Source organism: Corvus kubaryi, unplaced genomic scaffold, assembly GCF_017639235.1.
Source record: "Corvus kubaryi isolate FWS band 111438036 unplaced genomic scaffold, C.kubaryi_AGA036_p1.0 68, whole genome shotgun sequence".
Classification (NCBI taxonomy): Eukaryota; Metazoa; Chordata; class Aves; order Passeriformes; family Corvidae; genus Corvus; species Corvus kubaryi.
In genome coordinates, this window is record NW_024582056.1 from 23,289,757 (window position 1) to 23,304,906 (window position 15,150).

The following is a 15,150-nucleotide window of genomic DNA, read 5'->3' on the forward strand; positions in this document are numbered from 1 at the left end:
TCCTCTAAAAATCTTCTCTAAAACCTTTAACTCTCAGCAGTCAGAAATGGATTAAAAAGAAGAAAAGAATCTTCCTTTAATTTAACTATGGTATGAATACACAGTTATCACCCAGGTTCCTCTTTAATAGTGTTTCTTCTGGAAAGGAAAATACAGTATCGTCCTTTTAGCAATGGGATTATGCAAACAATGTTTGAAGACTTGTTGTATACCAATCTAGGTGAGCCTGGCAATAATTAGATGACAATCTGCTCTTGCTAGTCCTAATATATTTGCACAGAACCCTGTTTAGTGCAAGGGGATTTCTACAGCGTGAGAGTGAATGTATAGGAAAGAAATACCATTAGGATACAATACACTGATGACTGTTTTCCTGTGTTTACAAGAGAAGCAAACTGAACAGTTTTAACCACAGCATGCTACAATGAACAATTAATTTACCCAGATACAGCCTTGAACAAATAATGTGAAAATGTACATAAAATGTTTGTCATTTTGGAATGGTAGTGATTCTATCAGTGTTACAGCTCTCTGTGTTATATCTGTCTATCTGTATATTGAAAGCATTTGATTTTTTCATATTGTGGGATTATTGTAGTAAAAATCCAACAGTGTCTGGATTTAAGCTCTGAGTTGAATATTCATTTGCTTTAGTGAGAACTATGGTGAAATGTGATCAGTTTTCTGACCTATTTTGAAATTGGTACTCCGCCAACTGGCATTTTGTTTTCACATCCAGATATTATCCACCATATGCTGACATGACATGATGATTGGTTCCAAAATGAAGTGGAATACTTGGCAAATAGAAATATATGGTACAAATAATACACTGCCTCTAGTCAGGAAAGCAAGCAGTCATTTTGAGAAGACTGAGAGGTTTTAAAATAACTACAGTGTACACACTGCACAAAGCTGCATGAAAACTCTCCAGATTTTGGTTCTTTACAGGTATGAGGGTATCAAAAACTATTAAATCAATTCTTTACAGAAGGTCCAAATCTGACACTGGAGTACTCATAGTAGTAATTCAATGGAAGATTAATTTGCATCTCAGGGAGACTTTGGCCCACATCGCTTCTTCCTCCTCTGGATTCCCCAACTCTTTCTTCTCACCATCTGTTCTTTTTTCCCACTGCTCTGACTTGTCTTTCCACAGTGATGTCTAAGTTATCTGCTCTTCCTGCATTAAGATCACATTTCATTCAAGCGCCACACTAATTTTGTATTATATTTCCTAACCTCCTACCACTGAACTCCTTTTTTCTCCTAACTTGATGCTTCCATTAAACTTCTGCCTTCTACTCTCAACTGTAGAATCTATTAAAAAAAAAACCAAAAACAAAGGAAAAAAAACCCCAAAAACTTGTTCTAAACAGAAAACACCCCATCTCTTTTATTTTAATTCCTGTTTCCAAAGCAATGTTTTTGTTTTTCATTCCTCCAGTGACTTCCATGTGTGTGCTCTCTAACGCACAGCCTGAAAACACACATCTAGGCTGTTGGTTGATCTCTGCTGTTCTATCTTTTAATGAGGAACAGTGTACTTTTTTGGAATGAAATCTAAGAATTTTTAAAGCAGTGCATTAATTTACCACAACATTTCCTATGGAATTTTGTTTTTTCTGTTCTTGGGGGAATATCATGGGCAGAGGGACTTAATAAAAATGTTAACAAATATTTCTCCCTAAAAGTTCAGCTAGATTTCAAAACAAGGCATCTAAATAGCATGCACTTCTGATGTCTGTTTATTGAACTGCAAGATTTGCTTGTGTAACATGAGTAGATTTCAGTGCTTAATGCATAATCTTCAGCCCTGGAAAACTTGAAGAGGATTAAGCCCATTTTAAAACCATGTTCTTCTTCAGAATAAACGATAATAACTTCTTGTTTTCTTATTACAATCATTTAAGAAGGTGCATTTAGAAAAGAATTTGTAAGCAAAGGGAGGAAGGACCTTACCAGCATGCAAGTATGCCAGATCAGGATTTTCAATGTCTGGGTGTAGTTCTTTCAAGTGGTTGCGAAACTCCACAGGGATATTTGTTCCATAGTCACACCTAGGACAGTTATACATTTTTACTCCTTCATGCTTTCCCGTATGCAAGATGTGTTTACGGATATTTTCTGCACAGTTAGACCTAAAAAGCAATGAAAAAAAGAAAAAGATATATATGAATTTATTTCCAACTAGTGATTAAAATAAAACCTAGTGTTATAACAGAAAATCAGTAGTCATCACTCATTTTTCATTATCTGTACATTTTTTGCATCCTCTTAGGTTTTGCAAAAATGTTGTCCTTTGAATGAAGGCTCCCAAAGCTGTTTCAGGTTAACTGAACATTACATCTGAACGAGAATGATTGATTTGATATATTTACAGAATTTCTATTTTTCTCATGGTAGTCAGTGATGGACAGAAATTAAGCAAAAGTTTTTACTTAGGAAAACTGAAATACACAAATGCCTATAATATTCCCAGAGGAGCTCACATGAACCTTTCCTACACAGTTCCTAAATTCAACAGGAGTTGTTGTGAATGATTCTTGCAAGTATGTTCCACCAACTTTCATCTCACTGTGTGAACTGTTCCTAGGAAAGAGAATTGAGTTGTTCAAGTTTACATATTTTTGAAAATACACACAGATTCTGGTTTACATCTTAAACACAGCTTTTGTGAAAGAAGGGGAGTTTTCATGCATAGAAGTCAGAATACATATACAATTAGTTTAACACATTTCAAAGCAATATTTATAATCATATTTCTGAAAAAAATTGAATAGAAAAAGATTTCACATTTCCCTTACAATAAGATCCATATGGCAGTAATTTTTAATTTCTAGTCTTTAAAATTTCCAGTCTCATGACAAAATTATTTTGCATTAGAATTTCCTATTTATTCAAACTTTGTGATGAATCCTACATAAAATACACTGCTGCTCCATTCATTTCAATCAGAAATACCCAGTATATTTATTCTTGAATCAAAAGAACAGAACTATACATGTGTACCATTGTTCTGGGGTTTCGCTTAACTTTTAGACTTTCTTACTAGCATATATTATTATTATTGCCAAACTAAGAACAGTAGTTCAGCCTAACTGAAAAAAGTACGAATACTCATGCAAACTAAATGCATAATACTTTACATTATGCAATAAATGTATAATACTTTACAAATACTCAAAGAAGACAACTGTAGTATTTTGGGCAACTGGTTATATACCCATCACCGTTAGAAATACCACAGTAAAAGGCACCTAAAAAAAGGACCCCCAAAATAAACTGGAAGTAGCAGCTTGAAGTTCTGCTGGAATGCTTGTCTCTCCCTCGGAAATGGTCATAGTAAAGTTGATATCTGCCTTACGGTGCTGCCAAAGCTCACCCTCTGTCATGTCCATCTGCTATATACTGGTATAATGATCAGATGCCTGAGAATGTCAGAGAAGACACTTATCACTGAAAAACATAGAAAATATTGGTCCTCAGCATCTTTCAGGGATTCAGCTCTAAAAAAGTTACAATGCTCATAAATGTTGTTAAAATCAAATATGTATTTTACAAAAAAAGTAAAAAAAGGTAATGTATACTGCAGTGAAAGCAGGAGACAACCTGGTAACCTTCTATCAGGGGTTATACTTTAAAGGGCAGTAGATTAAAGCAGAGCATACAAATCTGAAATAAAATATCTGTGTTCTTTTAGCTCAGCTCTCAATCTATATTAAGGAAAGATGTAAAACTTTTTACTTTGAAATATTTCTGTGAAATATATAAAGGATCTGTGGAAATCTATGTAAGAGTTGTGAAGAAAACCCAGCCCACTCAAGTCATAAAAGGCCAGTTCTATCTCCTTTCATTTGGAATTTGCTCCAGCCACTTTAAACAGAGCAATCCTGAAGCCTCATATATTCAGTCATCAGTAAAAATCTGTCACTAAACACACCAACATACAGATATAAAAAATTTAAACCCATATTTTTCCATGTGACAAGGAAGGCTTAATCAGAAATGAGGAATATGAGATCACAAGGCATTACAAACGGCCCCTCATATTAGGTTGCAAAGCAGCAATTGCCATCATAAGGTAAAGCATGTAGGTAACAACTGGCAAATCCAAGCACTTTTGAAGCCAAGTGATACCTTAAAATATGACAAGACAGAAGTGTACTGCATATAAAATATTTTTTAATTATTCAGTGTGTTTGAACATGTGTTTTATTAGGAGTCTTCTTCCACGGACTGTACAAGTATGTTATTATATGTCTGACACAAAACACCCCCACCAACACATTGTGTGTGTGGTTACAGCACTTCAGCACATATGAGTAAACACAGAGGTCTGTGATTTTAAACAGCATTGTATTTTTATTAAAGCTATGTCATGACAAGAATCTAACTAAAACATTAGAATGTTGCAATAGTGATGATAGTTAAGCTTTTGACAGGCCTTGTGTTTATAGGATTCACTTCCAGGTGTTTACAAACCTTGAAATATAGATTTCCTTTGTTCTGAAATTTGGAAGATAGAGCCCAGCCTAGTAGAAACGTTTGAGGAACGTCTTTCTGGTTTTTGAGTTCCAGTCTGAATTACAGCCACAAACAAATGGATGCAGGTTTTAGGAGACTAGCCTGTATTTCAGTAAAGCTACAGTAGAGGTTTCTAAGTTAAATTATTATTACCACTGCTTATTGTAAGCATGCTTTCATCCTCATGATCCATTTTTAAAATCAAATGTATATATTTCTGTCAATTTGTCCATGCTCTGCAGTAACAGGAAGGGATCTCGTTAGAGAGACTTAATTAGTCTAAAGCTATAGTCAATGAGTTTATATTCAATTCAGATGCAGAGAAACACAATAAAAATTTTCTTTTTATTTCACATCTTGCAGTAAGTCTTCTTGTTAGATGTGAAGGTTTGAGACTTGATGCAAACCCCACAAAAACCCTATTAAAGGGAAGAAGGAGGCTTGCATAGAGTTTTCAGTGTCTTGTCAGTGCTACACACAGCAAAAGAGGAGATGGAACATGTTGCTAAGGTACATTGCAGATGAACAGGAAATACGAGGAGCTGAAAAACTCAGCCCATACTTCCTACACAACAAAGCTGTATGACGTCCTCCATCAAAGACTGATATACTGGGAAGGGCACAGGCCTACTTTCCAAATCCAGGAGAGCTCCCACATTTCTGTAAAGGATAACACTTTGAAATAAGGGAGACAGATGGTAAGATCCTCCTGAGAAAAGCAGCTACTGCTTAGGATGAACAGAAAACCTCTTCTGGATAAAGACAAAAAAGGGCATTTGTCTGTGATGTTCATCACACAGCAGTATGTTCCCATTGCTGCTCTAGCTGCCTGTTCCATGTTGCCATTACAAGTCCATTCCTACCTACCAGGTACCTTTTTCTGCTCTCAATAAATTAAGGTTGCTGCATATTCAAGTATCATAAATTGGAAATGACTTGTCAATCGTAAAATTGTGCTTTAGTCACAGAATCACAGCATGCTTAAGGTTTAAACGGACCTCTCAAGATTGTCTGGTCCATCCCTGCTGCTCAGGAAGGATAACCCATGGCCAGTTGCCCAGAACCATTTTTAGGCAGCTTCTGAATATCTTCAAAGATATTTCCCAACCTCCCTGGGCTGCCTGTGCCAGTTCTCAGTCACCCATTTCCTGATGCTCAGAGGAAATCTGCTGTCTTCCTGCTTGTACTCATTGCCTCTTGCCCTGTCATTGAGTACCACTGAAAAAGAGCTTGGCTTCCTCGACTTTAGAGATTCCCTTCAGATATTTGTGCATACTGATGACATGCCCTGAGTCTTTTCTCCAGGCTGACCAGTCCCAGCTCTCTGTCTCTCCTTAGTTGGGATGCTCCGATTGCAAACAGTTTATTCAAGTTTTCAGTGGTCATTCAGCTTGCACAGGATCATACATAGAGTGACAAGGAAGCCCGATGCCCCATTCCACAGCCGTCTGCATCCTTGCCTCTTAGTACCATTGATCCACTTTGTTGGGAGAGCGAAATAAAGTGGAAGGTTAGGAGTTAGATAAAATGGCCAGACATTTTCTCAACATGAGAAGCTGTTGCCTCTGTTTACTTTGCCTTCCTTCTCCTATCCTTTTATATATATATATCTATATATATATATATGCTTTAGTTCTTTTACCAAAAAAAAACAGGGCTTTGTGCTAAAAGCAAGAAACAGAGTTCCTGGTCTGCAGAAGAGTGGGAAAATCATGCTCCTGGTGCATGGCATGGGACGAAAGTCCTCATAACTGTCTTCCTCCTTAACCCAAAAAGTCCAGTTGTTCCTTTAGCCCCTAAAAGGTAGTATAAGTGCCCCTATGAAGACATTTTCTCAGTTGCATTGGCAAGCTGTAGTGTGCAAAAGACTGGCTTTCTCTGCAAAACTAGGCCTACCCCACTGTAAGCAGCAGCACTGTTCAGGGGTCTGGGATGGCAGAGCACAGACATGCACTTTGCAGGAGACAGAGGTGGGAGTTCAAAGTCAGCAGCAGGGAAACATGGGGGGAACAATGAGTCTTGGAGCAAATCTGAGCCGGGAGGAAACAGTGGGCCTGAAGGTCCCCTCAGTAACTGCTGCCAGCAGTTGCTGAGTTACTGCTGTCCGTCAGTCACTATTCCCCCACCATCCCTTCCTCCTTTCCAAACTTGCAGAGTTCAGCCAGCCAGTCTCACCAGCAAGCAGTACAAGCTGTGTGAGTACAGGGATTTGGGCATCCCTTCCCTGTGCAGAGGGACTCATCCCCAGCCTCGTGGCTGGAAGCAGCAGGCTGTGCTCTGCACTCCCCTCTGCCAGCAGCGCTGGTTCGAGCAGCCTCTGTAAACAGCCAAGTTCAGTAGTTAACTGCAGGCTTGTGGCTGCCCAATACCAGAGCTACTTGCTGTCCTTGTCTTTTACACGGTGTTTTGGATAAAAATCATGAAATAAAAGAAGTTCACAAAACATCTGTCAATTCTAAATTTGCCCATGCTGAATAGGAATGTTTCTATATTTTTAAGGGTTTTCTACATGAGAATACATTAGCATTGTATTAAACAGCTAAATGAAATACAGCAGGAAGTAATCCATTTTCTTTTTTTTTTTCCTGTTTACTAATAAGAAACTGAAATTAGAACACTCTTCCATTATGCAGTGCCTGACATTTTCAGAAAGATACTTACTGCAAGACATGGAAATGGAAGGTTTCAGAGGTGCAAATGAGGCAAAATGTTAATTATCTAGTCCACTAAGTTTTAAAAATTTTAGCACCTTGTAGGACTCTTATTTTCATAAAATAAGCATTTTTCAAAAGGTCTTCTCCAGCACATCAGGTATAAACATCCTCTTGCTGAAGAGAAATGCATATAACGTAAAGGAGTTACGGCACCTCCATTGACGTCACTATTTACAACATAAAAACAAACACAGTGATACAACCAACTAATTGAAAAGCTTTCTATTTTCCCCATTTTTCAGTATGAATCAAGTTCACTCTCATATAGACAGCATTCTGAAGGTCTTCTGCACCTTTTATACTGTGCTATGCAACCGGTGAGTACACAGAAATTGCAGCATTTTGATTGAAAAATAGCAAAGTCTCCAGATACTTCCTTCCAAAAATAAAAGCAGTTATGATGAATGCAAACTTCTCAATGAAGCAATATGCTATTGTAGATTCTTAACCTCAGTTATCCACCAAACTTTTTAGATATTTTTTTCACAGAAAATGCCATCTAACTTGGAAAACTGTCTTTAAATCAAAATTGCAATAATGTAATTACACTAGAAAAGAAGAGCTTTTCAGAAATGCAAAGTCACATGGAACATTTATTTTGACCTCATGGATAGCAAAGTCCATAAACATTTGCCCAACCATAACCCTTTTGGTACTAAAACATGGTTTCTGATGGAGAACAACAGGGAGTCCTTTGAAATCACAGGCTAATTACTCTTCAGCTGATCACTCTCCCTTTTACAAACTGTCATACTTCTTATCCCCCTGCATCCAGCTAACACTGCTACATGTCCAACACACCTTGCTCACCTGTAGAATCCCCTGAAACCCAGGCCTCCAGTGGAAGAGCTACAGAGACTGAGTTCCTTTCAACTCATTTTAAGGAATCATCAGGTTCTCCCTACACTCTTTTCAGTAGCTTTAAGCTTTGAATGCATTCACATTTCACACCAGTGCTGCATACATGGATAACATGACTTTCCCCACCCTTAGCATTCTCCACTTGCAGCCAAAGGTTCTGGAAACTCCTGGATACTCCTTGCAGCACCAAGAGCTCCTGCACACTCAGTTAAACGCAGGGACCTTTCAGGTTGTTTTCAGCGTTACTGCTTTCCAAAATACAACCCTTATAGCCTGCCTTTGTTTCTTGCTGCCTTTGTTTCTAAACATGTTTCATGTTTCTGTATGAAAACTAGCATTCAGTAGGGTGGTGGTAAACAACATAATGGGCAATATTTTCTTGACAGGAAAGAAACAAATACCTCTATCTGTGGTAATTACATTATACAAACAGGCTTATTCAATCAAAACCTCCACAATGACAGTCACTCTGCCCAACTTCTACTTAGCAAAAACCCAGACAAACAAACCAACCAAAAAATCTTCCCTGCATACTCAAGATTTAGCTACATTTCTGGTTTTAAAATAAAATAAACTGATTGCCAGTTAGTGCAAACTAGCTACATAATACTACATAATCTGCACATACCACTGGCAATTCAGACTGCAAGTTTAAAAGTTAAAGTATTAGCTTACCTCTTCAGTGCTACAAGTCAATACAGTATTGCACAAGAAATAATAAAAAAATAGCAAAATATCATAGCCAAAAATACATTTGGAAATGTGTTGAAACCAATATTATAAAACTGCAATAACTATTATATACTAAAACACACACATATATTTATGTATATGTGTACAAGAAACGTAATACATCTTCTCAGCCTTCTTACTATTAACATGCACCTGGGTTACTTTTTCCTTGCTCTTTGCCTTTAAAAGCAAAAGTTCTACCTTTTATTTAGGTTTTAACTGAGTGGGGGAACAATCCCACGGATACAAGTGCCGACACTCTGCAACCGACTTCAATTATCAAGGGACTTAACAATACTGTTGCTGAAATTAGCAGCACACGGCTCTGTGGGAACTCAGCAGGGCAACTACAACGCACCCAGGGCCAGCTCAGCTCTGCCTGTGCACTGCTGCCGAACACCTCCCTGTGCTGTTCCTAAAGACCTCTGGTGGACAGTGACAACGAGCTGCTGGGGAAAAGCAACGCCTTTGCCACCATAGCTGCTTCTGCAGTGAATATTTCCTCACAGCTTCTCAACCCTACCAAGAAAAATGATTGAAATACACACCCACAGTGTTGTAAAAATGCATTTCCAACAACCTGGTGGCCACATGTATTGCCATGTTTTCATGTACTGCCATGTATTGCATGTATTGCCACCCAGAAAATATGAAGTAGCCCATAAAAGAGAGTATACTGCATTTACATGCTTTAATGAGATTTTATAACACAGTCAGTTTCACAAAGAAAATAATAAAAATGTATTTGGGATTTATTCTGATAGTATTATACCAACACCCAGGGATAATAATCGTAATGTTTTCTGCTTTTCTACATTTTTAGCTTTGCGTTTTTTTCTGTAATGATCTATTTGTTATGACATACAGTATGTGTGACAGATGTCCAATGCTGGCTGCTAAAAAGTAGCAGAGCCCTGTAGGGAAGCAGCAAAAACTTGTGCGTCAGCACAGAAAATGATGGAAGATTGATAATTACTGCTTGTGTCTGAGCTCCATTCAGCAGACTAGCATGTCCAAATTGTAATTTGGCCACAGATCCACCATTCTATTTACAACGTATTGGAATGAGAATTCACAGTTTCAAGTAATTGATCATTACGATAACCAAAGTGAGTGCTTTTTAAAGGCAAATTCAGGGTAACCGGAAATTCTGAAGGGCAATAAGAAGTGATGTACTCTAGTCTTGTTTACCTCTGATGAATCTGTAAAGCCAGTTACAACCCTGCATAGTGAACAACAACCAAAGTATAGACCCAGTGCTGGCATCTAGATCTACCTGTGACTTTTCAGTCAAGAGTATTTTTGTAAAAAATAACCCAAAAAAACAACAGACTCCACAATGTAAAGAAAACTTGATTCTTTCCAGGAAAAAACCCATCTCTGATTCCAAGGAAATAAGGCACCCTGCCTTAAATGCTTCCATTAATTCTATTTTCTACAAGAAGAGAAAGAAATGAAGAAGAGGCTTTTAGACAGAAACCTGCAAATTATGTCCAAACTGCTAGACTTGGAAGGAATGGGTGGAAAGGGTACAGAAAGGTATGGAAATGTGCCTCAGCTCTCCCCCTGTGCTGTGGTTCTCACTGTCCTCATAGGTGCTGTGCAGAGCTGGGCTGCTCAGCTTGTGAGTCTGTCCCAGCAGCTCTTCGGAGAGAGGCTCAGTGTCTCCTTTTACTGGCTATAGAAGAACAAAAAAGCAAAACTAACAAAGAAAAAAAAATAACAACAATCAAACAATTTTTCATAGGACCGATCTGTTTCTGAAAACTCTCTGCAACATCTGCTAGAACTCCTGGCTTCCACTTTGCTGCAGGCAGAGTGGTCTCTGTGATGGCCCAGCTCAAGGGCCTGCATGCCTGCGGCGTGAGGGATGCAGGGGTCTGCTGTGCACAGTGCAGTGCTGCACTGTGTCAGCCAAGGTTTAAGTGGCAGAAATAGCAGGTGGAGTTCATCTATTTCACAGTAACTGAGAATAATCACTCCATTGTTCATGGGCTTCCTCCCTCCCCCTTTCCTTTCTTCTTAGAGCAGATGGCATAAAAGAGAAGTTGGTCTGAAAAACAGCATCTCCACAGTGGTGTGAGGATGGAGACCGGGCTGTAGGTATCATAGGCCCTGATTTAACAAGGTACTTACGCATTTGTGCAGCTTAAGTACAGGCAGCCCCCGTTGACTTCAAAAGAATGACTCACAAGGTGAAATTTATGTACATGATCAAATACCTTGCTGAAATGAGGCCATGGAAAACATCCATTTTTTTAAAAAGCTGGGATGAATTTAATTGAAGACATGCATTTCCTTTCAACATCATTTTTTTCTGTATTGTACTTCTTTTAATGACCACATAAAGTAACTGAACAATTCTGCAGAGTCTGTTTGTATATCCTCAGGAACACATAAAGTATTTTCACAGATACAGAAGTGCAGATGGAGCCTAGGAAAGGGTGTGGAATCTAGCGGCTGCACAAGATGAAACTGGACTCCTAATGTTGCTGGAGTCAGAAATGATAGCAACAGACCCTAAAGGCTGCCTGTCAATCTCAGATGCAGATGGTAGCTCTTCCAACTGGCCTCTGTGTCAGTTCCTTCAGCCATTTTAGTGACAACACGGTTCCCTAGAGGGTAGATCCTGTTGCTTTGCAGCCTGGATTCATACCCAGGGCACTGTGGTCTGTACGATCTCTGCTCAAAGTAGGATTTTTTAATGCTAATATAGTGCCTCTTCTTGCCCTATCCCAGCCCCAACCCCCCATGCAAAAAGAGATGGTCATTTTCTTCCTCATTTCAAATGCTCCAATTTATCAAAAGAATCAGCAATAATTGTCTGAAAGATTCACTTTTGTTCTGCATGCCAAAACTATATATAAAATCCCTGCTAATAAAATTTGCAGACAACACTGTAATTGGCAGCATGATTAATAACAATGACACTGCCACCATACAGAGCAGACTCAGAAGCCAGGCCTGTTCAATCACAACATGTACACACACAGTTACATGTTAGCTTTCCCACCTTTGCACAATGCACGCAAGTAACTTAGACAAGCTGTGAAAAGCTGTGACACTGAAACTGATTTAGGGATTAGTAGACCATCATTTTAATGTGAACTTCTAGTGTGATGCTATAAGCAGAAAGGCCCCATGCTATCTTTAGATGTATAAGCAAGGAAGTAGCAAGCAAATGGAAGGATGTAATGTTCTCTTTGTAACACCGGAGAACCTATTTCTAGAGTATCTACTTCCTGTATTACTGCCTACATTTAAAAAAGGAAACAAACAGCCACAAAGTGATTATAAATAGAAATAGAAGTTAAGTGGGGTACTCTAAAACTCTTAATAAAAAAGCTCTTCTGTTTTGCTCATTATACTTGAGCTTGGGCCATGAGTAACTTAATGCAGAATAAAGGTGTGATTAAGGGACAACTTAACCTAGAGAAAACCTATATGAAACCAAAAGCAATGACTACAAGTTACAGTCAAATTCAACAGAGAAACAAAGCACAATTTCTTCAGCAATTAATCTTTCACAGAAGGGAAGCTGGATCTGCAACTTTACCTGTTTTCAGATCAAACCTGAATATTTTTCTAGATCATGAAATTCAGTCAGAAGTAGGTGGTTCAGTACAGAGCAAACTGGGAAAAAAACACGTATGCAATTTGTTTTATGTAGAAGGTCAGACTGGCTGAGCTTAAGGCTTTTTCTGGGCTCAAAGTCTCCAAGAAGTACAGTTTAAGTCTGAAAAATGTCATTGTGAGGTCAGCCATTTATTGTGCTTCCATGATGTCATGGAAATTTGTTCAGTCTGCAAATTAAAATGTATTCTTCCTGGCTGTCAATACTGCAAAACTATCTTAGATTCTGAAAGTCAAATTTGGGTCTTTAGTTGGAGGTATGATTGATTAGCTAATCTAAAATGTGTGTTGAAAGCATATATCAGAGAAACATCATTCTCTTCAGATTATGTCTTCCTAATGCCATTTTTTTGCACAAATGTAAGTAAATGCAGCATTTGGCTCTCTACTTGAGCTTACTTCACAGACATCATTCACCCCAGGAGAACTGGTTTTAGGAGTAAGGAGCAAGCAAAACTTGATTTTTATTCGTACAAGAGTACATTTGCCTATAAGGATGCCCTGCTGCTCAGTAAGAAATTGCAGTTTTCCTGCAGCTGGACTTTCACTGGAGACCTACACATCAAAATTAATATGCTGTGTACTTCACCAAAAGATACTGAAATGGAATGAAAGCACCGAACTATGTATTCGACTTACCTAGCATACCTATACGTAAAGTAAAACATATAAAGTAGTTTCTACTGCACTTCTACTTCAGACTATTCAAAGTAGCAGATAACCTGTCTTGTAAAAGTATTAGATTAAAATTGGACCACCCAGAACTGACACATTTTTACTGTTCTTTCAACAATACACAATTATGTCTAACAGACACAGCACAATTTTAACTAGATGAGAAATCAGGGCAACACTCTAAATCTATTGACTGAGAAGAATAGGAACTGCCTGAATGGTGTTACTTCAAAAAGCTGACCCAAGAAGAAAAAAATTTAAACACCAGGGCAAAAGCCTTCTGGATGGCAATGAAATTCCGTCATACTGAGGAATTTTATAGACCAATGCCAAACAAATTATCCTGCGATCATGTATGCAAAGGTTCTGTCCTAAAGAAAAAACCCACAACCATATAAAATTAACCCCATCATATTACATGAAAATAAACTTCTTTCATTATCACAGATAGTGTCATGGACTTGTCTTTTTTCCCACCGAGGGTTAACATGAAAAGAGGGAAGAATGGTAAAATATGAAATTTTTTCTTTGGCTTCACCTTTCACATTCCTGTATCACACAACAGCAGAAACTAATGAACTTGCTCATCTTCGAAAGCCCTTTTCATGCTTCTTCCTTCACCCTTAACTCTGATCCTCGCAGATCTTCCCTTATGTGTGTGCCAATTTTAATGGTATAATATGTGCACTTCTTTTAGTTGTGTTCTGATGATTTCTACTGAGAGATACTTGAAGCTTATACAAGTCAAAAACTATTTTATCACTTCTGAAGAAAACTAATAGGGCAGAGCCACTGAATGATAAGAGAGACCACTGGATTTATTTAATAATGCATGTCCATTTCACAAAAATGGCCTGTGTAATCCTTTTAAAAATAATAACCTGTTCATTTCAGACCTTGCACAATGCTTCTCTTTGTCCCTTGTAAGTCTCTCAAATGTCTTATTTTAAAGGAATATATAGTACTCCCGGAAGACATTTTCCCATTTCTATTCTCTTCAACTCCTGTGAGCCCTTGTTCTGTGTGATAAGGCAATCTCCTTCGGGATCTGAGCTGTGTAGTTTCGCACCACGAGTGACAAGGACTCAACTTGAATAACTGCTGTGCGCAGGTTGTAATTATGTCAGCTGGAGTGTTGAACAAGGGGACTGATTAATGTGAGCCCCAGCCCAGGCACAGTCCCTATCAAAACCTTCGTGCAGGCCAGCAGTGGGGATGGGTTAAAGCAGAAAGACAAAACATGCTGTATCGTCCATGATAGATGAATTGCTCCAACAGTCTTCAGGCAGATGTTCCAGGACAGTATAATATACAATTACTCTGCCTTATCACCTTCCCAGGGACAATAAAGCTTCCTCCTTCTATAGCTCATGTGAGTGAAGGCAAAATTAGTTTTACTTTTACAACACTGACTCACTTATCATGTTGCCTTGATTGTGCTTTTACAGCTAAAGAAAACATATATTGCGCTCTTAAACTAAAAACAAACAAACAAACAAAACCCACCAAAAAAACTCTGCATTCCTCACCTTTTATATAAAACCAAACTATTCCTTTCAATCTATTTTGTATCATAGTAATACAGCCCTTAAAGGGCCAATTCAGTATATGATTCTGGGGAATGTTACTAACTTTAGAACAACTGGACCTATTCATAAGCTTAATGTTATGTGTACATATATGAAAGGACCTTAGGGATTCATGTCAGAATGCATAGATAATAAAAAATACACAGGTTTGGTGCAAAAGATGCCTATGTGAGTAACATGCCCTTAGTGACTGTTTTAACTAAGCGCTCATTCTAAAAATGCTACAGCACTCTCGTAAAACAATTCTTTGAGAATTAATCCACATGCCTCCTTAAAGGCCACAAGAGTTTACAACAACTATTATAAACAATCCATGTATTTTCCAAAAAGTAAACATAATTTAAGCAAATAGTAGAAATTTAGGAACAAATGTATGTATGTATGTATGTATCTATCTGTATTTGTTTCCTTTTTATTAT

The 15,150-nt window shown here is 38.1% G+C and overlaps 1 protein-coding gene across 1 annotated transcript in view; it reads right to left on the reverse strand.

Annotated features, from left to right (window-relative positions):
• Nucleotides 1-15,150, reverse strand: part of ZNF407 (zinc finger protein 407) — a 335,350-nt gene that overhangs the window by 96,547 nt on the left and 223,653 nt on the right. Inside the window, exon 9 of the mRNA XM_042048657.1 lies at nt 1,963-2,141. Coding sequence (XP_041904591.1) covers nt 1,963-2,141 — 179 coding nt within the window. The remainder of the gene's footprint in view (nt 1-1,962; nt 2,142-15,150) is intronic.